This window comes from Diceros bicornis, chromosome 36 (assembly GCF_020826845.1).
Source record: "Diceros bicornis minor isolate mBicDic1 chromosome 36, mDicBic1.mat.cur, whole genome shotgun sequence".
Classification (NCBI taxonomy): domain Eukaryota; kingdom Metazoa; phylum Chordata; class Mammalia; order Perissodactyla; family Rhinocerotidae; genus Diceros; species Diceros bicornis.
This window is the reverse complement of record NC_080775.1, coordinates 15,946,867-15,967,794: the sequence shown is the minus strand read 5'-3', so window position 1 is coordinate 15,967,794 and position 20,928 is coordinate 15,946,867. Positions and strand designations below refer to the sequence as shown.

Here is a 20,928-nt window from a genome sequence, read left to right as displayed (position 1 = left end):
CAGGAGTCCATTCTCAACCCCCTTCTCTTCCCTTTCATTGATTTTGCTCTTTCAGAGAAATTGTTTCCATGATCATAACTCCAGTCATGTCTAGGTGCCTCCTGCCATCTTAGCCCTCCCTTACTGCACTGTAGACTTGAAGGACTCATGTGTACGTTCATCTGGATGTCTGGTAACACCCCAGTCCCAACATGCCCAAAACTCTCTGTCTCCATGACCCCCAAAATGTGCTTCTTCTCTAGAATCCCCTGTCTCAGTAATGTCAGTACCTATCCACCAAGTCCAAGCCAAAAGAGCTCCCTCCATCCTTCCCTCTCCTTCATCCCAATCTCCAATTAGTCACCAAGTATCTATTCTACTTTCTAAACTTCTCTAAAATTCATCCTCCTCTCTCCGTTCCCACTGCCTCAGTTCAGAACCTTATCATTTCTCACCTGGAATTTTGCAAAAAGCCCTTATCATCCTCCTTGCCTCCCACTCTCCTCTCTCCATTCTTTCTTCACATATCACCTGTCCCCTAAAATACAAGCCTGATCATATCCCTTGCTTAAAAAGCTTCACGGGCTCCCCTTCTGAATAAAATCTAAACTCTTTGGCACAAATAGGAAGATTCTTTACCACCTAGACTTTCTCTCTGTCGTTTCTCATTTCCGTCTGTCCACCTCACCCCCAAATACCCTTTTCTCCTCTTTCTTGAACATGCACTGGTCTTGTACAAGAGAACCATGCTTCCATATTCCATCCTTCTAAGTAACTCTCTCTCAGCCTTCAAGATTCATCCTAAGCATCACCTTCTCCAAGATCCTCCAACAGAGCTAACTGGGATCACCAACTCCAGGGAGTCTACAAGAATCACCTCTTTCTGACTCTCCTCTTTTGCCTCCAGATGGTGGGATTGGCAATACCTAGCCTGTCGATAATGGAGCGTAGGTAAACATGAGATTCCTCACAGGTGACGCAAACTGCAGAACTTTGAGAATTCCTACTCCTGCTGGAGGCACAAAACACCAAACACCTCAGTGCCCAACTCTAGTAGAACGAGAGCAGCCCACCGTCTGTATTTGGAAACCTCATATAGAAATCTGGCCTTACTGGAATTTATCAGATACACGTTACTGATTGTGCTGATTTTGGAGAATTCCAAGGTTCTGAAAAGGGTTTTCATGGTAATATGTTCCTCAGGTTACTGTAGTTTATCAGCTTCATTAAAGAAAAATGCCTCACTGCACATAATATCCAATAAACTGATTTTTATTGAACATCCATAGGCCAGTGCCCAGTGCTTGAGACATAAAAAATGAATAAAGCATAGCCCACAAGGTAAATTCAAATCAGTGAAGGAGTACAATTCGAAAAATATTATCGTAGACGTGGGCACACAGAAAATGGATGTGAGGTGTCCATTTGTTTCCTACTGGGATCCAATCAGAAAATACCATTTGATAGAGAGAATGTCGTCATAATGAATACTTTCCAGGAACATGCATTTCAAATATTAAAAATTACCCATTGTGGGGCCGGCCCGGTGGCGCAAGCAGTTGGGTGTGTGCGCTCTGCTGCGGCAGCCCGGGGTTCGCCGGTTCGGATCCCAGGCGCACACTGACGCACCACTTATCAGGCCGTGCTGTGGCGGCATCCCATATAAAGTAGAGGAAGATGGGTATGGATATTAGCCCAGGGCCAGTCTTCCTCAGCAAAAGGAGGAGGATAGGCAGATGTTAGCTCAGGACCGATCTTCCTCACACACAAAAAAAGAATTACCCATTGTAAGTTGAGCAACCCCAGGAACTAGTTTAAAAACAGCTTCATGGATGGAACTTACAGAAAACCTTGCTTTATAACCAGGAGGTAATTTAGACAGAGAGAAGAATGTTATGGAACGAATGCTTGTGAATGGGTTAATTACATTGGGTCTTTGAGATAACATAGACTCAGGGACCTTCCTCGGAAGCCGTTTCAGGACGTGCTTAGTGCAGGGTTAGGTTACAGGAAATATCTTCCCAAGTTCTGAGAAAATGAAACAGAATAGTTGGATCGCTGCTGCCAGAAGATTAAGTCCTTACAGAAGAGCTGCAATTTTATGTTGTATCTTGTGTCCCATGTTATCTCCACATTACTGCTCAAGTTGATGCACCATTACTTAACAAACTGTGTTTTTTCTTGGTTGTTTCAATGTATTTGTTCTTTATTTAAGTTAATAATTTATGGATTGGGCCATGGCTTCTGAGGAAATATAAGTAAACTGACTTCAATGTTGATTCTCGACGACACTTGAAAGACGTTGGTTTGCCACCGCCGCTGTTGTGTTTTTGCAGAATTGTACAAATATCGAGTGCCTGCGAATCGTCTGTGCGGTGGGACGACTGGAAGGAGGAGAAAGCGTAGTCCTGAAGGTCAGGTCACGGCTGTGGGCCAAGACATTTCTGCAGGTAATGAAAACACGGACGCGCGTGCACGCCTCTCCTCGCAAGTTCAGCAGCAAGCTTTTCTGCTTTTTTTTTTTTTTTTGGCAAATGATTTTTAAATTTTTCACAATTTTCTATTTTTTCTTTTTAAACGTTTTATATTTAATTTTTTAATATTGAAAAATATTGTAAGGGGCTGGCCTGGGGGCGTAGTGGTGAATTTTGCACGTTCTGCTTCGGTGGCCCAAGGTTTGCAAGTTCGGATCCCAGGCGCAGACCTACACGCTACTCATCAAGCCGTGCTGTGGCGGCGCCCCACACACAAAAAATAGAGGAAGACGGGCACAGATGCTAGCTCAGGACAATCTCCCTCGAGCAAAAGGAGGAAGATCGGCAACAGATGTTAGCTCAAGGCCAAACTTCCTCACCAAAAAAACAAAAGAAAATCAAAATGAAAATTTTTTTAGTTTTTGAGTTTTTTTTTTTTTTTTTTTTGTGAGGAGATCAGCCCTGTGCTAACATCCGCCAATCCTCCTCTTTTTTTTGCTGAGGAAGACGGCCCTGGGCTAACATCTGTGCCCATCTTCCTCCACTTTATATGGGACGCCGCCACAGCATGGCTTGCCAAGCAGTAGGTCGGTGCACGCCTGGGATCCGAACCAGCGAACCCCAGGCCGCCGCAGCGGAGCGCGCGCACTTAACCGCTTGCACCACCGGGCCGGCCCCTAGTTTTTGAGTTTTTAAAAAATTTTTTAAAAGAAATTTCGGTGGAGTTAAGCCAAGATTAGCAGGTCATCTTTCCCATCAGGTGAAGACAGTTTTTCTTCCCAGCTTTTCTGAGATATCATTGACATATAACACGTGTAAGTTTAAGGTATCTAATGGGATGTTTCGATACACGTATATATTGCAAAATGATTACCACAATAAGGTTAGCTAACACCTCCGTCCCCTCACGTATTACTTTTTTGTCTTGGTGTGGTGATAACTTTTAAGAGCTACTCTCTTAACAACTTTCAAGTATCTAACACAGTATTGTTAACTGTAATCACCATGCTGTATGTTAGATCCCCAGAATTCATTTATCCTATAGCTGAAAGTTTGCACCTTTTGACCAACATCTCCCTATTTCCCTCATCCTCGAGCGCCTGGCAACCATCATTCGACTCTCTATGAGTTCGGCTTTTTTGGATTCCACATATAAGTGAGTTCATATAGTATTTGTCTTTCTCTGTCTGATTTATTTCACTTAGCATAATGCCCTCAAGGTCCATCAATGTTGTCACAAGAGGCAGGATTTCTTTCTTTTTTGTGGTTGAATAATATTCCATTGTATGTACTGGTATGGGCATATATAATATAGAGGTATATAATGTACCATATATAATATATATATGGTATATATTTATATATCTACTGTATTTTAGGTGAAGACAGTTTAAATATCCCAAGTCCCTAAGACTTGCAGACAGTAACTTAGATTCAAACAAATCTGTTTTGCTCACTGCTATGGAATAGTATTTCCTCAGTAAATATTAGTTAATGAAGTGATGGTGAGCACAAGAACGCAGTTCAAGCCATATGCCCAGAAAAGTAAAAATAGAAATCAATTTAGAAGGGAAAAGGGAGATTGTCCTAGAAAGTTCCTCTTGTCTGGTGATCCCACAGCCTGAGCTCCAGCCAGGATGGCATCTCAGTAAACTTCCAGGTACGTGTGATGTGTAGATTCCTCTCTGCTCTGGCTTGTCTGCACTTTAGCATCCTACAGTGCCATAGACAATTCCATCAATTGTGTGCATTTTAAAGGCTTTAAATCTCTTCTATACTAAGCAGATTAATTTTTTCATTTGGAAAGAGCTATTTACTGAAATGATACTACTGTGTTGTGACTTTGTTGTTTTAGAAGAATTTAGGGAAAAAAAAACTAAATTAAACTCCTGCAAGTCTCTACATTTGTGCTCTTATTTTAACTGCTAAAAAAATTCATTTGGTTCCTTGTGCTGTAGAAAATCAAATGGTAAAATCCTTTTGAGTCTAACTAATAACTATAGAATTTTGCATCTCTAGATGTCCATGTTTTCTGATTCAAAATACTTCTATAGTCTCATAAATCTTATTTAATTTTGTTTCTAAAATAAATAGGAGGAAAATTAAATTTATTTTTAAAAAGGTTATTGTGAAGCCTTATTCTAATTTTTTTTTTTTGAACCTAAGGCAGAGTTTCTTCAACCTCAGTGCTCTTGATATTGTGGATCAGATAATTCCGTTGTGGGGGCTGTCCTGTGATTTATGGGATGTTTAACATCATCCCTGTCCTCTGCCAGTAGCACTGGATGCCAGTAGCAACCCCCCTCCAGTTGTGACAACCGAAAATGTCTTCAGACATTGCTAGTGTCCCCTGGGAGCAAAATCAATGTCCCCTCAACTTTCAACCAGTGACCTAAGGAGAAGTGCAGTGTACAATTTATTTGACTTTTTTTTTTTTTAAGTTAAACCATTATTTATTCATTCACTCAACAAATATTTATGGAGTACCAACTATGAGGCAGGCACCACTTCAGGGACCACTTGCACTCCATCAGTTTGCTCAAGGTCACTCTGCTTTTTGGCTGTTATTTCTTATCTAAGAGTTAGGGATAGGAGTCTTACTAAATTCCGAAGTCCACACAGTCTAAATGACAACCATACATTCCTCCTATTACTTTGGGTATCACATCCTACTGAAATGAGGGAGAACAACTTTTCAGTAAAGCAGGACTAAAATCATTACAATGCTACAGTCAAGGGAAAAATGATTAGTTCATATGGCGTGTGTCAGCTCTAGGCATAACATTATATTCCAGTAGAAGGCCCCTAGAGTGAAAATTACATCTTTGTTTTCCTTATAAAGAAGACAGTGAGTCTGGAAGAAGTCAGTAGCAATTGAGGGTCTTTGCAAACAATAAATATTTAGCACAAGTAGCATCAGACCAGAACAATCTGCACGGACATTCTGAAGTCCTACCAGAGCAACGTGCCACTTCCAAAGATACAGAATAGAATGGCTCAAGTCACTGCATGCTCGCCCATCGCCATAGCCCAGATTTCTGTGCATCCACAGTTTCTGCTTATTCCAGTCTTAAAAGCTGACTGCCAAAGAGGAGTTCATTATTGCAAACTCTCTCAAAGCATATTCTGTATATTGGGGGTCTTGAATAGTTTTGTCACGCAACCCAGAAGGAGGCAAACATTGTCTGCCTTCCTAATCCAGGCTAGAAAGTTTACAATTCTTGGTTGACATGATTTGCTGCATTATGTTTGTTTCTGGCCACATGGTGAACGTGCAAACTGATCATAAAAAGATTTTATTTAGATTAATCCTAAATGACCCCTGGTTTGTGATTCTTGCTTGAAACAGCAACCTCCTTTACCACTTACAGTTTTACAGTCACTGATTAAGTCTCGTCATCTCACAATGCTTTGTTTCTGGTTAATGTTCAGTATTTAAACATGGGCTATATGAAGTGGATATATGGTTCACAGTAACTCTTGATAAGGAATCAAGCAGTGGGAAGTGAGAGTAAGAGAGCTCATGATGTCACCAGCCACAATGATTATTTAACCAACTCAAAAGCCTCGCTCTCCATGCCATCCGTTACCAGCTCTGTAACTTTTATTAGTACCATGACCATAAGCAAATCATTGTGCAAAAGTACCTAATGGAGGCAGCCGGTGGGCTGCATACCATGGTTTAAATGATGTGGCCATGACAGAGGAATTGGGCATTTTCTGAGGATTAATAGCTAACTGGGGCAGTTTGAAGGTCCAAGATGTTGTCGAGGGATATTAACTCCAGCTGCTTTTTCAATCCTAAATTGCCTACAGTATGGCAGTGATTGCTATTACATGAGTAGATTGCTATATGGAAGAGGAGATTTTTTTTTTAACGTAAGAATAATATAGTCATGATGTAAAGAGCACTTCTGAAAGCCTTTAACTTTGAACCTGGAATCAATAATATGACTCTGCTCTTAATTGTTTTTCACGAGCAAAATACTTACCCGTGTCATGCGTTTGACCTACAACAACAGGACTAGTGTGTCTTTGGTGCCCACCCAGCCGATCAGAGCGTAATAGCTCATATTTCCCACTCCTTGGAGCTGCAGAGCATCTTAGAAAAAATGAAAAAGGGTGGAAGAAACCTTGGTTTTGGAGAATCATTTAAAATAAAGAACAGATCCATCTATGAGTTGTATTGTTGACAGGCTATTTGCCTACCACTGAATTTGTTCAAGCACCAGACTGGCAATTCCATCGCTGAATTAGATAGCGGAGGTGAGAGCATGTCGGTAGCCCGTTATCATGAACTGCAGCTCTCACTTAATATCACTACCTTCTCTTGCAACTTCCTGAACCTCCTGATCTAGTTAATGGGGGAGGGAGTCCAATTCAATAATCGAAAGAATTACACCTTTTATAAGGTGCTGCCAAATGGGTGGATGTTGATGGGGCGGGTCGTGGAGTAACCGGAACATCTAATGTCTTCATTCGCTGTCCATTCCTGTGGTTGGTCAACCAGGATTGATGAAGCCCTCCCGTGCTTGCTGTTCTAGGCGCTGGGGAAGATATAAACACTGAAAACAATTGGATAGCTGCCAGTAAAACTTTTAAAAGCTTGACATGGAGTATATTTGAATAAATATTTTTAATTTCAGAGAAAAAATGATCCCTATTCTCTTGCATCCCTGGTGTCCTTTGAGGTTAAGAAGATGCCTTATAAAGATCAGCCAGCAAAACTCCCAGAAGGAAGCATAGCGGTGAGTATCCTAAAAATATATAGGCACAAATAATTTCATTGAAATAATTATATTTTAAATCACTGTTCAGTTTGTGCTGGGCTTACGTGCTTATTACATCGACTTGAGAAAAGTTTCCCTCTCCACATCACAATTTTCTTATTTCAGTCTGGAAATTTCTTAGTGTCATTTGATTAGATTCTTAAACTTTCAACATAAATTTCTACCAAAAAAATCACAAGGTAGGACTAATACCATTTTTTAATCAAGCCGTTTTGTTGGAAAGAAGTCCAGATAGCGATGATCGTTATAACGAAATTGTACTGATGGTTTAATTTTAAACGCAGTTCAATGAGTGGTGTAGGGAGGGCGGATTCTCTTCCTTAGCAACAGCTGCCATGGACCAGTTGCGTGAACACGTACAGTTGTCTTTCCTGTACACTAGGAGCTTCATTTGATTGAAATGTTATTTTAAAAAATTGAAGCTATTACACATTAGTGACACCCAAGTATCTGTCACAGCACAACTGCTGACATCCTCAGCAACCTGGCAAGGCCATGCAGAGCAGAGGAGAGAATGGATGAGAGGGGAAGAGCTGGCACAATCACCAAAACTCCACCTTTGCAGTGAAAGTGATCACAGCAGCCAGGGGTCTGGGAAACAGTATTAAGATTTACCCCTTCATCTCTTGGTCATTCCATTGATATTTACAACCCATGCTTGAACTCTGGTCCCCAGATCCTTGTTACTCATAGAGGGGTTTGCAGACCAGCAGCATCAGCATCACCTAAGAAATTGCTAGAAATTCAAAAACAGGCCCCACTCCAGTCCTGCTGACTCAGAATCTGTGTTTAATCAAAATCATCGAGGCATGTTGTGGACAGTCAAGTTTGAGAAGCACTGCTTTGAATGGTATATAAGTTGATATTATTGCCATTTCTTATCAGCCTAGGTCTTAAAATATAATTGTAATATTTACTCTTGCTAATCTAATCTACTTTTAGTAATTTAAATTAAATTAATCTATTGATTCGTGATTTTCAACCTTGAGAATGCGAAAAATCATCACTCATGTGACTTTAAAGATACATACATGCTAAGACCTCACACCGAATATCAGGATTGAGTGTGTCTGGCGTGGGGCCCTGGCTCTGTGTTGTAAGTGACAATTCTGCAGTGAAACTAGGATTGAGAACCTCACACAGGCAGGCAGCACAGAGGAAAACCCACAGCTTTCGAAACAGATTCTCCTGGGCTTCCTCCTGGCTCCACCCTGCTGTAATTAGGATACCTTCAGGAGCTCGCTCTACTTTGCTGAGGCTGTTAACCATATTCACCTGAAAGAATTATTAAGAAGATTAATAAAATTATGGATATAAAGCCCTAGCATTATACCTGGACCAAGGTAAATCTCAAGCCTCAGTAATAGTAACCCTCCCAAAATGTCTTACCTTCCCTGGCTAGGTCAAGTGAGCCCAAATCGAAAATGTCGATAGATTTGCACAGTCAAAATATTTCAGTGAACTTTGGTGGCCTTCTAAAGCAAGCACTGCCACATCTTTCTTCTTTCAGCTTTCTTCTCTCTCTCACAAGATGTCTGCTGTCGTTTGGATTTATGTTCCTCTTAGAAAACAGAGGCTTTGGGTTTTTAATATAGAATGTTCCTCCAAAGAGGTTCAAAGGGTTGTGGCTCTAAGGGAGATAAATCTGGGCCCTTTTGTTTTCTCTGAGCATATGTTCCATAACAGAAACATATGTTACAGTCGATCCCATCAACTGTATTGCATCTTTCTGTGCTGGCCACAGGTGACAGCCTGCTGTTCTCCACTCAACTCAAAAGATCCACAAAATCATCAATGTATGTTTCCCCCATCCCCGCCACTCTTATTATTGCATTTTTTTTTTAAAGTCTTGTTACCTGATGTAGATGATTTACCACACTATTTCTGGAAGTGTTATTGGAAAAATGTTTAGGAATGCAGGTGTTTTCAGGTCTCCCAATATTACCTAACTGGAGAAGATCTTGCCAGTAGGAAGTTAGCTATGCACTACAGGGCAACAATTTTTCTGTGGCTTGCTTTGGAAGAACTGTACTTGGAGCTGGCAGACATTTTTTATAGCGAGTTCTTCTCAAAGGTCTTGTCATTCTTATCTTGAAAAGAGCCCAGCAGAAGGGAATTGTTTTAAGGTGGCAGAATCCGTTGGAATAGGTAGTTTGTGACTCATCAAAGTTCCAATTTGTACTCCGCCACTGGGGAGAGTCTCTCCGTTCATTCTTTTGTAATGAGGCTCAATAATATTTGCTTGTTTTCCTAGGTCCTTGCGTGGGATGTCTAGTTTATTTGTGCTCTCTTTTCAACATGGTCATAAGTCAACCATTTCTTGAGCCCTACATAAGCTTTACATATTGAAGAAAATAGCAATACCCAACTGCTACTTGCATAGGGTCTATATCTGTAACAAATGAACTTCTCATGTGACGTGACACTTGTCATGTTCAGAGATGAGGATAAGGTTGCACAATGCAAAGGGATACAGCTGAACACGGAGTCATTATCGTGCAGCAGAAAAAAAATTATTCAGTGATTTGAACACTGTTTTTTGCTTGCCAATGAACTTTGGCATTTGCGTGTCATGCAACTAAAACGGAATTCCTTTATTTACGTCTGGAAGAGAATATTATTGTCTAGTATAACTCCAAAGGTAGTTATTATAAAATATTTAATGAAAATTCTTATTTCAAATGCGTACATAAACTGTGAACCCATTTGATTTTCCAAATTGTTAGTAAAACTTCAGGACCTTAAAATGGAATTCTCATATTAAACAATTGTTTTGAGTTCAAACTCATAATAAGGATTACTTATCTCATAGGGGCTATTTAAATGTTGTTAACATGTGTGTTCAGCTAGTCCACTTTATGTTATTGTTTAGTTCTAAATGGCACTGTAGGTAGACTGTCTTGGTATGTTTATTTAAAACATTCTTGTGACCCCACTGAAGTATGTTTACACAAGATTTTGTGATACATAAATACGGATGTCAACATTAATTACAAATATATTAGTTGCAAATACAAGGGAGCTTTTTCATTCTACCTTGGTATTTTGTCAAAATATACAAAAACATATCATAAATGTCAATGATAAAATGTAGGCGTATTAAAGATTTATTTATGGTCTTTCAACCCTAATAAAGAACAACAAGATTTATGACATAATGAAGGTAAGATTAAATGTTTCCCACTTAGCATCACTTTAAGAAAATATAAACTGCTTACAATTTATGGATCCGACATCCCAAAATTGCAGTTAATTAAGTGAATTGTTTAAATTTTATACTATTTCTTTAAATAGCTACAGGATCTTGATACACAAAAATGAATTAAAATGGTTTGTCGATTAGTTGGCACGTGATTGAATTTTTCTCCCTAAATTTTAAGTACTTCTGTTAGTCAACATTACCCTTCTTTCTTAAAGCAGTTCAAATATGTAATCACAAGCCCGTGTTCTTAAATTAATCCTTTAGTCCAAAATATACCCCATCTTCTGTCTTGCCCACCTTGATGAAGGACTCTTATGAAGAGGGACTTGAATAATTTGGCTATCACAACATTGTGTGAGGTTATACAAAATATTCTGGAGCTGTGCAGTCCAATATGGTGGCTCCTCGCCACATGTGGATAGCGAGTGCCTGACGTGGCTAGTGCAGTCCAATATGGTGGCTACTCGCCACATGTGGATAGCAAGTGCCTGACATGTGGCTAGTGCAGTCCAATATGGTGGCTACTCGCCACATGTGGATAGCGAGTGCCTGACAAAGAACTGGACTAGTCATTGTATTTCATCTTAACTCATCTAAATGTAAACTTAAGACTGTAGACGTATAAAATATTTTTTCCATTAAACAAAGACTACATTTCGCTTTAACCATTAAAAATCTAGCATTTGTCACTTGCTGCAAGGGTAAAATACACACTGGATTTTGGAGACTTAGTAAAAATAAAAAAAGAATGTGAAATATCTTATGAATAGTTTTATCTCAATTGCATGTTGAAATGACAATAGTTGGATATTTAGGGTTAAATAAAATATATTGTTAAAATGAATGGCCCATGTTTCTTTTTACTCCTTGTTAATGTGGCTACTATAAAATTTTAAATTACACGCGTGGCTTGCATTATATTTCTGTTGCACAGCACTGACCTAGAGCAGGATTATAGAAGGGTTCCAGCTTGCAGCTGATGATATTATCTACAGAGCTTCAGAGAACATGAAGTGTTTAATAAATCTCATTTGAAATGAATGAAAAATTTTTACTATGAATCAGTGTTTAGTCATTAGAAACTCTAAAATTGAAGACCTATTTTCTCATTATTTGTTATCCAGTGGATAATCTAAGCTTCTTGTGGGCTTGTCAAAATGAGCTGCAAGACAAATATAAACATAAGGAAGAGCAAAGTTTTGGGATTTTTCAACATTTTATTTCTTGGCCAACTTTTCCCAAAACGATTCTGCAATTTCCACGGCACTAATACAAATTTAAATAAACTTCAGTCCCATAAAAATGATCAATTAAATCTTTTCCTGTTAAGCTTGGCTATGCAGTTCAAGTTTCTAGTTTATTTATGTAGAGCATCAAGTGTCAGGAAAAGCTTTGCTTTACCTGTTTCCACCTGCAGAGGAAATGCCCCATTGCCATTTCCAGACGTGAATATGTCACGTGACTCCCTGGTCAATGTGTTCTCAGAAAGACCTTTTTTTTCCAAGACATGTATCCCTCTTCCAATGATGTGTTACATTTGACTCTTTACCACTTCCTTCCAGCAATATCCATCTAGCTCCTCTGCACTGAAAATCTGAAGACATGCTTGGGTCGTTATTGTTGGTTTTCTATATTTCCTCTATCCTTAGTGTAGTGACTTCTTGACTACGCTGTGAAAAGCCTAGATAAGTTTAGGAAAACACCAAGAGCGAAGGAAAGTCTCTGCAGCAGCACCCATTTTAGATTGAGAAGATTAGGCAGCCTTAGTGCCACATGGATGTCCTAAAGGCAGCAGGCAAGGATTGCAGAATGCAGGCGCAGGGGAAAGTCACTCTTGAGTTTGTCTTCCTTTAAAACTATTTATCTCCCTTCCTCTTAGTTAATTACATATGATGACATATAGGAAATGTAGGTGACATGCATAATCTAACACTTTACAGTACTTAGAGAAAGAGTATGAAGTGGTATTTTTTAAATGAACGTAATGTTACTGGAAGCAGACTGACCGCAGTTTCGAGCATGAGAATTTCAGAATTTGGGGGACTGAAAGGGACAGTCGTGATCATCTACTCCTAGATTGTTGTAAGACTGCTGTCCAAATCTTCAAAAGCACATGTAAGTGAAAAGCCAGTAGATTTTGCAGCCATATCTATAAAGCTGTTTCCTGCTTCACGGGAACCTAATAAGCATATCACAGTCAATTTAATGTTTTATTTGTACTTTTCCATCACTGCTGCAAAAAAAAAGCCCTTCAGATATCATTATTAGGTGTTTGTTAGTGACCTCCCCTGCTTGTTTTTACAGATAGGCCAGTTTTAGAGATAATTCATAAAAACCTGCAATAGCCAAGTGACGAAGGAACCCAGCAAAGTGCTCAGTGGGTATTCTCCCATTCCATTCCTTTTTATTAAACTAAAAATTTGAACAGCCTATGGCCCTTATTTCAGCTCCTTTACCCTTTTTTTTTTAACTTATAAAACTAGGACTGCTTCCTATGTTTAACATGAAACAGCAGAGGTGACTTAAGAATTAATTAGGTAAATCAGAAGATTGAGAAGCATCCGTAAATTACCTATTAATAAATTGTGGTGATCTCTAATATATGCACAAAACATAGACTGAAACTATGCTATTTCCTCAGTAGACTTAGAATTAGGGGGAAGAAACATTTATAAGAAACCTCTGAATTGTTCATGGCTCCAGATTTCTCTCTCCTGGGTCATTGTAACTAGCCCGTGAATGCATGATCACTGCTGTCCCTTGTAGTTCCAAAATTCCGAAATTCTCCTTACGAAAACTGTGTCAGTCTGCTTCCGATAACATCAGGGTCGTTTTAAAATACCACTTCATGCCCTTTCTCTGAGCACCTTAAGATGTTAGGATTGAACCTTGATTTCAGACATGTTATCAGATGTAACTCACTAAGGGAAAGGGACATACAGAGAAGTGATCGAGAAGTGATCTAGTCCCTGACTTGCTCATGTAGCCGTATACAAGCAAAGGATCATTTTAGAATAAATTACTTAGCTGCAGAATCCCGGTGGCATTGTGACAGCTTTGAGTCCTTGCAATGCATTTCTTCAGTATATGTACCATGTGTCCTGTCCTTAAACTGTGGCAAGCCGGGTGAGTATAATCCCACCGTGGTTAGGAAATGTGGCACTTCCTACTGATGTGTCCCATGAAATAGGGACAAAGCTGGCAAAGAAAGTTAACAGGCAGAGGAAGAAAGTATAATGGCGAGTAGGTTATGGTCAGCCTTTTTCTCATCAAGAGCATGAATCAAGTCCCTGGCACTGTTACCCGTGTGGAATGACTAGCAGTCTCACTATTAGTCTGGATATAAATGATATTTGAGGCCAGAGAAGCAAGTGAATTAAGTCACAGTATGTCCACTGCATAGGAGAAGTGAAACAAGAGGAGAGAGCAATAAAAACCCTGACAAACTGAGAAGAGTATAGGCAGGATGCTTAAATCTAGTTAAGAAGACAGAAGCAAAGAAGTGAACATGGTCGGGGCCCAATACTGTGGGGTTGCAGGCTATGAAAACACCTGTGTTTACAGCCGTGGAAAGTTCCAGAGCCACCAACCTTCATCATGAGTTCATCCTCTCCCGACTGGTGGATTATACGATGGTGGCCTAGGGTCCTTGAGTGTTGTCAGGATTGGATTCATGATCTTTCCAGCAAATGCACTTAAAACGAGGCAGCTTGGACCAGTTTAGCTGAGGGAATGCTTACTTCTCTCTAAACCCAGATAGGCCTGCCTTGGTGAATACCATTTTGGATCCAAGAATATTTTTGTGTCTCTTTCCTTGTTTCTGCTTGGTTTGGTTTGGGGGTCTGCAGCTTCTTTGCTCTCTGGGTCTCCAGAGGCACAGGCCCTCAGCACATGGGCAATAGGAATGCTTCTTCTGCCCACATGGGGGGCAGGGGTGGTTCATAGACACTGAGCATGCAGTCCTGCGGAGAAGGTCTCATGCTCCTTCAAGTTCCCTTGCAACAGTGGGGAGTGAAATGAGTTCCAGGAGCATCTGAAAATTGGATTTAGGATTGAAGGCAGCATCAGGACAGTTAGCATTCACTTGGCTCCCTGCTGTTACTTCCCGTAAAATGCAAGATGGTTGGCCTCACTCTCTGGGCTGTCCTTCATTGATGGAGCACAGAACCTAGGGATAAAGAGGTGGTGACGCTAATTAGTTGTATGAATTGCTTAGCCGCTCTGGGACTCAGTTTTCTCATCTGTATGATTGATTAGGTGATTCTAATCTTCTTACACATCCAACACTCCAATGTTGTTCACAAGCTCACCTCTCAGTGAGGTTAGTTCAGTTCTATAGAGAAACATGTGTGGACAGACTTGGCCTTTTCTAGGGTCTATTTTTAGATATTGTTGCCGTAAAACGTCCAGCCCAATTTAAGGTCATTCATTTCCAACTTGTTGGTTCCTGGTCCACCTCAATTCTAGTCTAGGGTTTCTGTGCTGTTACAAGTATGTTTGACTTAGGCTTTCAACCTGAGAGACCTGGGAATATGCTACTTTTTAAGACTCCATGTTCAAGTGCTGTATGCCCTCCAGTCTCCCCTAGGATGCCTTCAGTTATTATATGGATCCTTTCAGAACTATCCCCAATATTATATTGGTAATTACTGCTTTATTTCACCAAATAGTTTTCAAAGTAGAGTTCATTTGCTTTCTTTTTCATTTCAGATTAAGACATCAGTTATTTGGGCAACCCCAAATGTTTCCTTCTCCATCCCATTATGGGTAATAATACTAGCAATACTTCTTGGATTGTTGGTTTTGGCCATTTTGACTTTAGCTTTATGGAAGGTAAGTTTATTTATTTTCTTTTTCTTTTTGAGTGGAGAGCTGCTGAGGGAATTTAGAAGGATATACCTAGGGATTTAAAAAGACAATGCTAGAGGCGTGATTTCAGCATTTTTAACAGTCTAAAGGACATAAAGGGAAAATTATGTCTTGTTTGCTTTGGCAAACTTAATATGCTTGTGTAGCTGACATTTAAGAAGACTGAGGGTGTTTAATGTTGCTTTCATCTTGAGATTTATTGTAAATAAATATAGAGAGACTTAGACTTTATTAACTAAGACCTGTGATCTTTCCAGTGTGCTTGGAGTGATAATGTTATTATGAAGGCTTCTTTTTCTCGTTTAATTAACCAAGATCTTAAGCTTTTTATTGACATGGTTCTATCATCAATCCTTTGAGAATTTTCTTTATAAACATTACACAGATGCAATTAATATAGGTCAATTCTGATTTTTTTTACTTGTACCATCAATTAGATCAAGCATGTTATAATATTCTTGGACTTGTTTTTCAGTCTTGCTAATTAGTTTGTCTTCATTAGGAAGCCTTAACTTACTCTTTCATGTATGTTACTGAAGTTTCTTCTAAAAGTCTACAATAGGGGTTAATTTCTGGCCCCAAAACCAACATGACTGCCAAATTTCACAGAGCTTTTTGTTCCAAAATAGAAACAGTGTCACAATTACATGACTATAAGAGTAATTAATCCAGTCACATCTTAGTTAACCACTATTGTTGTGGTTCTCCAAAATCATAGCATATTTTTATTTTAAAATAATGCACAGCATGCTTAATAAACTGAGAAAACCTTGCTTTGTGAGTTAAATAATGGTTTTCCTGATCATTATCAGCTGTGTTGTGCCATCCTGAGCCCACATAGTCTACTGCATAGTCTATCTTTAGAAATAGACTTTTACGTTATTCTGTTATTTACAGTAACTTTATTTCCATAAAGGATGGAATTATATGTGCCAATTGACAGAATATTGCACTAATCCTATGAAAGAAAGATGACTGGATAGCTGTAAGCCAGTTGTAACCCAGCGAATTCGCCTTCCAACGTAAGAATAAATAAGAATTGAGGCGCCATGTTTTTAGGAAAAGATATCTTCTCCTAGACCAAATATTAATTTGAAATTCAGGAGGATGAAGATTCTGGGATCACCTGTGCCCTGAGTTTCTAGTTGCTCTTTGGGAAGTCACTAAGATGTTCTGGGATTGAAATAAATGACCAATCTAATTTTCCTGTGTATGCTGTATGTTCCACCAAGTGCAGAGGGATATGCAAGTATCCTCTCCTCACTTCTTCCTATAATCCATCCCAAGGAAGCCTACAGTACACTTCAGGAGAGAATCTCCCTTCCCTTGTCAGCAGTTAGCACTACTGCTGGGTCCAGGAAACATGCAGAAAGGCGGAGACGGAACCCTTGGGCCATCTTGCTGTAATCCCAGGAAAATATACAAGGTCCATAAGTGGTTTATATAAAACAGAGACATTCTCCCACTACCACGACATGGCAGGAGGAATGACCCAGACAGTCTGCCCTATGCAGTGAATTCCTCTCTGCAGGTAAAGAACAGTCTATTTTCACCTCCTAATTTGGAAAATTGGGCAGATTATATTCAGAGAGCTCCTTAGCAAATATATAATATGAAAATTCTTAGAATGAGAGGTCTCACAAATTCCCAGAACGATTTGATTTTATAGCCGGTTTTTCTTTTTTGTAGTGCGGATTCTTTGACAGAGCAAGACCCCCCCAAGATGATATGAATGACAGAGAACAACTGACAAATGAGAAAACCCCTGATGCATGAAAAGGAAAATCAGAGACCCAAAAACTCAAACACTGGTCCTGTTCAAAGAAAAGGAGGAACATAAGGATTAAATAAGGGTTTTCCTATACCTGTCAGTGTCCCAGGAAGTGGAAGGCCCGTGAAAACATCACCTCATCTCCGCCATGCTTTGGAGAAGTGTCCATGAAGCTGAGTGACCCTTTTGGGAAAGGAAACATCCTCAACACTGTAGAAGCAATCAGCGATCATGGAAGATTTCTTTTGCTCGAGTCCTTCTGAGTTTGGCAGACACTTCGAAATGGGTATGGGAACTGAGGTTGCTTGCCAGGTCAATCCAGCTTAAGTCACAAAGACAAAAAGTCTGAATTACGACAGAATTTAGAAGGTGAACTAGGACCGAACCTTCCAACACTACTGTATCCAATGGAATATTTGACACCTCCCTATGGAAAAGAAACATTTCTAATGACATTGTGGCTCAGGGAGACAAGCGTATGTTGTTGGTACTGTGAAAGTACTTTTGAAATGACAAAGATAATCGTGTAAGTGAGGATGACAATTTATTTATTTATTTTCCATTTCTCTAGGCTGATATTCTGGTCATCTAGAGGATTTGGAAATTAAGATTTGGTTAGCTGGTTTTCGAAATCACTCACTAACTTTCCTTCTGAGATAACCATTTTGTGCAGAATAGATCATTTAACAGAGCTTCTTCAGGATTTCAACAGTGTTAAGGAAAAGCGAATTGGTATTAGAAGAAAATTTCACTTAATACCTTGCTGCCTTCTACCTGAAATTACTTTTATTCACACTTTCCAGGGACTCACGTCTGCCTGATTTAGCTTTGCAAAAAGTTGCATTTATATTTCCTTTTATTAAAAACACAAATCTTTCCATTGACTTAATTAGCAATACATAAATTTCAAGGTACTCTCGACCCTGTGTGGTGTTTAAAAGTAATGGTAAAATTTCTAGAGTTCATTAATAAAAAGACAATTTAACAATTTGGGTAAACATATTATTTTTAATATCTGTAAGAAGCAGCACCAATGTTTAGCTTGGCTTTAAATACCCATTTTTTCTACTATACCTCAAATTTATATATACTGAGAAGATATGTTAAATAGGAAGGAAACAAAATTATGCAAATGTGAGATGAAACTAGAAAACAGAGTCCTAAAGATTTTATTTAGAATTCCCTATTCAAACTTTACTATTCATTTTTACTGCTAATCTTTATAGTACTTAACTTTGGAAAATAATCTTGATTTAAGCTGTCTTCCTATCATCTTGAATTTAACCATCCCAAACACTTGATGTTTAAAACTCTTGTAAATAATCCATAATCGTGTGTAATACTATCATTTTTGAAGTAAAATTGACCAGCCGAATTCATATAGTCTGCAAAGTTTTGTATCCTTTTTATGACAATGAAAAATTACTATGAAGAAATGCTGAACAGATTTTATATTTATGTGCAATATTTTATAGACCTATGTATCTAAAGCATGTTTACACTGGCATTAGTTATTTTTTTTAATTAATATCCTGAATATTAAGTATGATAGAACAAGCAGACCAAAATCCTTAAGTTTACAAAGCAGTTGGAAAGTTTGTATCCCAATTTCAACAATCACACTTTATTTGAAAGATGAGCCAAACTCATAGACACTAAATTTTCTGTCATGCTTTAACCTGGAGACGAGCCATTTGGCAACAGCTGCAGAACTTCATTGGAAACCAAATGAAAGGCATGTGGAAGAATACACTGATGCAGTTCTAGTCTTCCTGCTTGTGACTTAAATCCTGTCACGGTAGCAGTTTCCAGGCTGTCAGAAACTGAAGTCTGGCTCCCAGGGTGTGTGGCTGACTGTGGGTGAGAATTGCACACGCCTCGAAGAGTTTGCAAGTCCCACACCAGCCTGTGGGGGTCTTAGGTGTCAGTCGTCTAGGGTTATACTGGTTATACAGGGAAGTGGCCGTCTATATGATATGCCAGGCAGGTCTCTCTACCCCCAAATAATGCCCTAATTCTTATCGTCGTGCCTGGTTGTTGGCCAGTAGAGATTACCTCCTCAGGATTTGTGGTCATAAAATGCCCCTGAGAAAGTGCACCCGATGCCTTTTAAGCTAACATTTATGAAGGAACTTGGAACTCTCAGTGCTAGATAAGTAAAGGACCCTGTGAGCCAGATCATACAGACACCTGGCTCTAGAGATGCCAGGAGCAAGACTGGCACCCAGAATGGAACAAGGGATGAGGACTTCAAAGGCAAACTATGCCTTCCTCACAATCTCAGCCAAGAGTGGTCCCCCTCTAGAGGGATGAGCGCTGCTACCTACAGGCTTTCATAGATGGTCATCACGCACACAGTGGCCCTCTCTGCCACTTCGGATGTGGAAGCAAATAGAGGAAGGGGAACAGCTGAGGTCAGGTGACCCTCCCATATCAGTTCTTGAGTAACCCTCTGGATGGAGAATATTCTAACAACGCACTGAGTGGATCTGCTTCTCTTCATAGCATTACCAATCACTTTCATAATTCATACTATGCCAAGCTTCTCTTAGAGTCTGTCTATATTTTAGATATCCCTCCTGAAATTCTCACAGCTGGTTTTTAAGATGTGGAAAAAATGAGCAAATCAAGTTTTATGAACTTGGAGATTTTTATACAGTAAATAAACAACATGAACTAGTCGCCACTGAAATCCCACTCTTTGAACTCAACTCTTTTCTAGTTTTATTTAAATACATGTAGATATCTGTGAAGATTTTCATGTACCTATTTACCTTGTCACTAATAAAAGTAAAAATTAAAGGCGCGATGACATGTTTGTGGTTTGTTTCACAAGCAGTGTAAACAATGGCAGACATCAAAGGCTTCTGTCTTTACACCTTGATTCTTTATTATAAAAATGTTTAACATTGGAAGAAGTTTGAAAGAGCAAAAATATGACACTCCTTTGGGAGGATGAAAATGTGCTCAACTTAGATTGTGATCATGTTTGCACAACTCCGTGAATATACTAAAAAACATTGAATTGTACCCTTTAATTGGGTGCATTTTATAGTATGTGAATTAAATCTCAATAAAGATGTTTAAAAATTTTTAAGTCTTTTCTAATACCTCCACCATTGTAAAACTGATTTTTTTCTCGACGTGGCCTTTCAAATTTTGTCCGAATGTAAATTTTAGGTCCTTTGTGAAGCCTTCCCTTGCGTCTTCGACCAACTCGAAAGCTCCTCCTGTCTTCCAGTGGCATTTTGTGAAGTACTACACTGTTTTCTTTTGTTTACATCTTCCGACTGGACTGACTTTTAATGAGAACGGGAACCATATCTTTTGACCTTTGTGTCTCCTACACCTAGCACCAACGACTGGTATACAGCCGGTCCTCAAAAACATTTCTAGAATGAATGAATGAATATACATATGTGCACAGTAATAATCATGGGGAACATGTACTTTTGTAATCTGATTCCGTTTCGAAGCTTCAGGGCACATACATGTTTACATCCTCCTATTTATAGTGTTCATACAATGTTATTATAATAGTTACCCAATGTTCTATTCAATTAGTGGACCATCATTTGTTTAACCATCTCCTTCTTATTGGGAGTAATTGTTCACAGATTCGTATTTTAGAATAACATTAAATTGAATACTTTCATACATAAACCTTCTTTTTGGTTATTTCAATGAATGAACTTCACAAGAGTGAGTTTGCTTGGTCAAAAAGTGTGAAGATTTTTGTCGTTCTTGATAACATTGTATCTTAAGAGCACTCAATCAATTGGCATCAACCTAAATATACCATTTCCTTCATAATTCTCAGTATTTTAAAACATTTTGGTAATT

The 20,928-nt window shown here is 39.1% G+C and overlaps 1 protein-coding gene across 2 annotated transcripts in view; it reads left to right on the top strand.

The window, feature by feature from the left end:
• ITGA8 (integrin subunit alpha 8) overlaps nt 1–19,894 on the top strand; it is a 163,072-nt gene extending 143,178 nt beyond the window's left edge. For both annotated transcript variants that reach the window (XM_058532481.1, XM_058532480.1), the window contains exons 27-30: nt 2,316–2,429; nt 7,100–7,201; nt 15,156–15,278; nt 17,004–19,894. In XM_058532481.1, the coding sequence (XP_058388464.1) occupies nt 2,316–2,429; nt 7,100–7,201; nt 15,156–15,278; nt 17,004–17,090 (426 nt within the window). In that variant the 3' untranslated portion in view covers nt 17,091–19,894. The remainder of the gene's footprint in view (nt 1–2,315; nt 2,430–7,099; nt 7,202–15,155; nt 15,279–17,003) is intronic.
• Nucleotides 19,895–20,928: the final 1,034 nt, after the last annotated feature.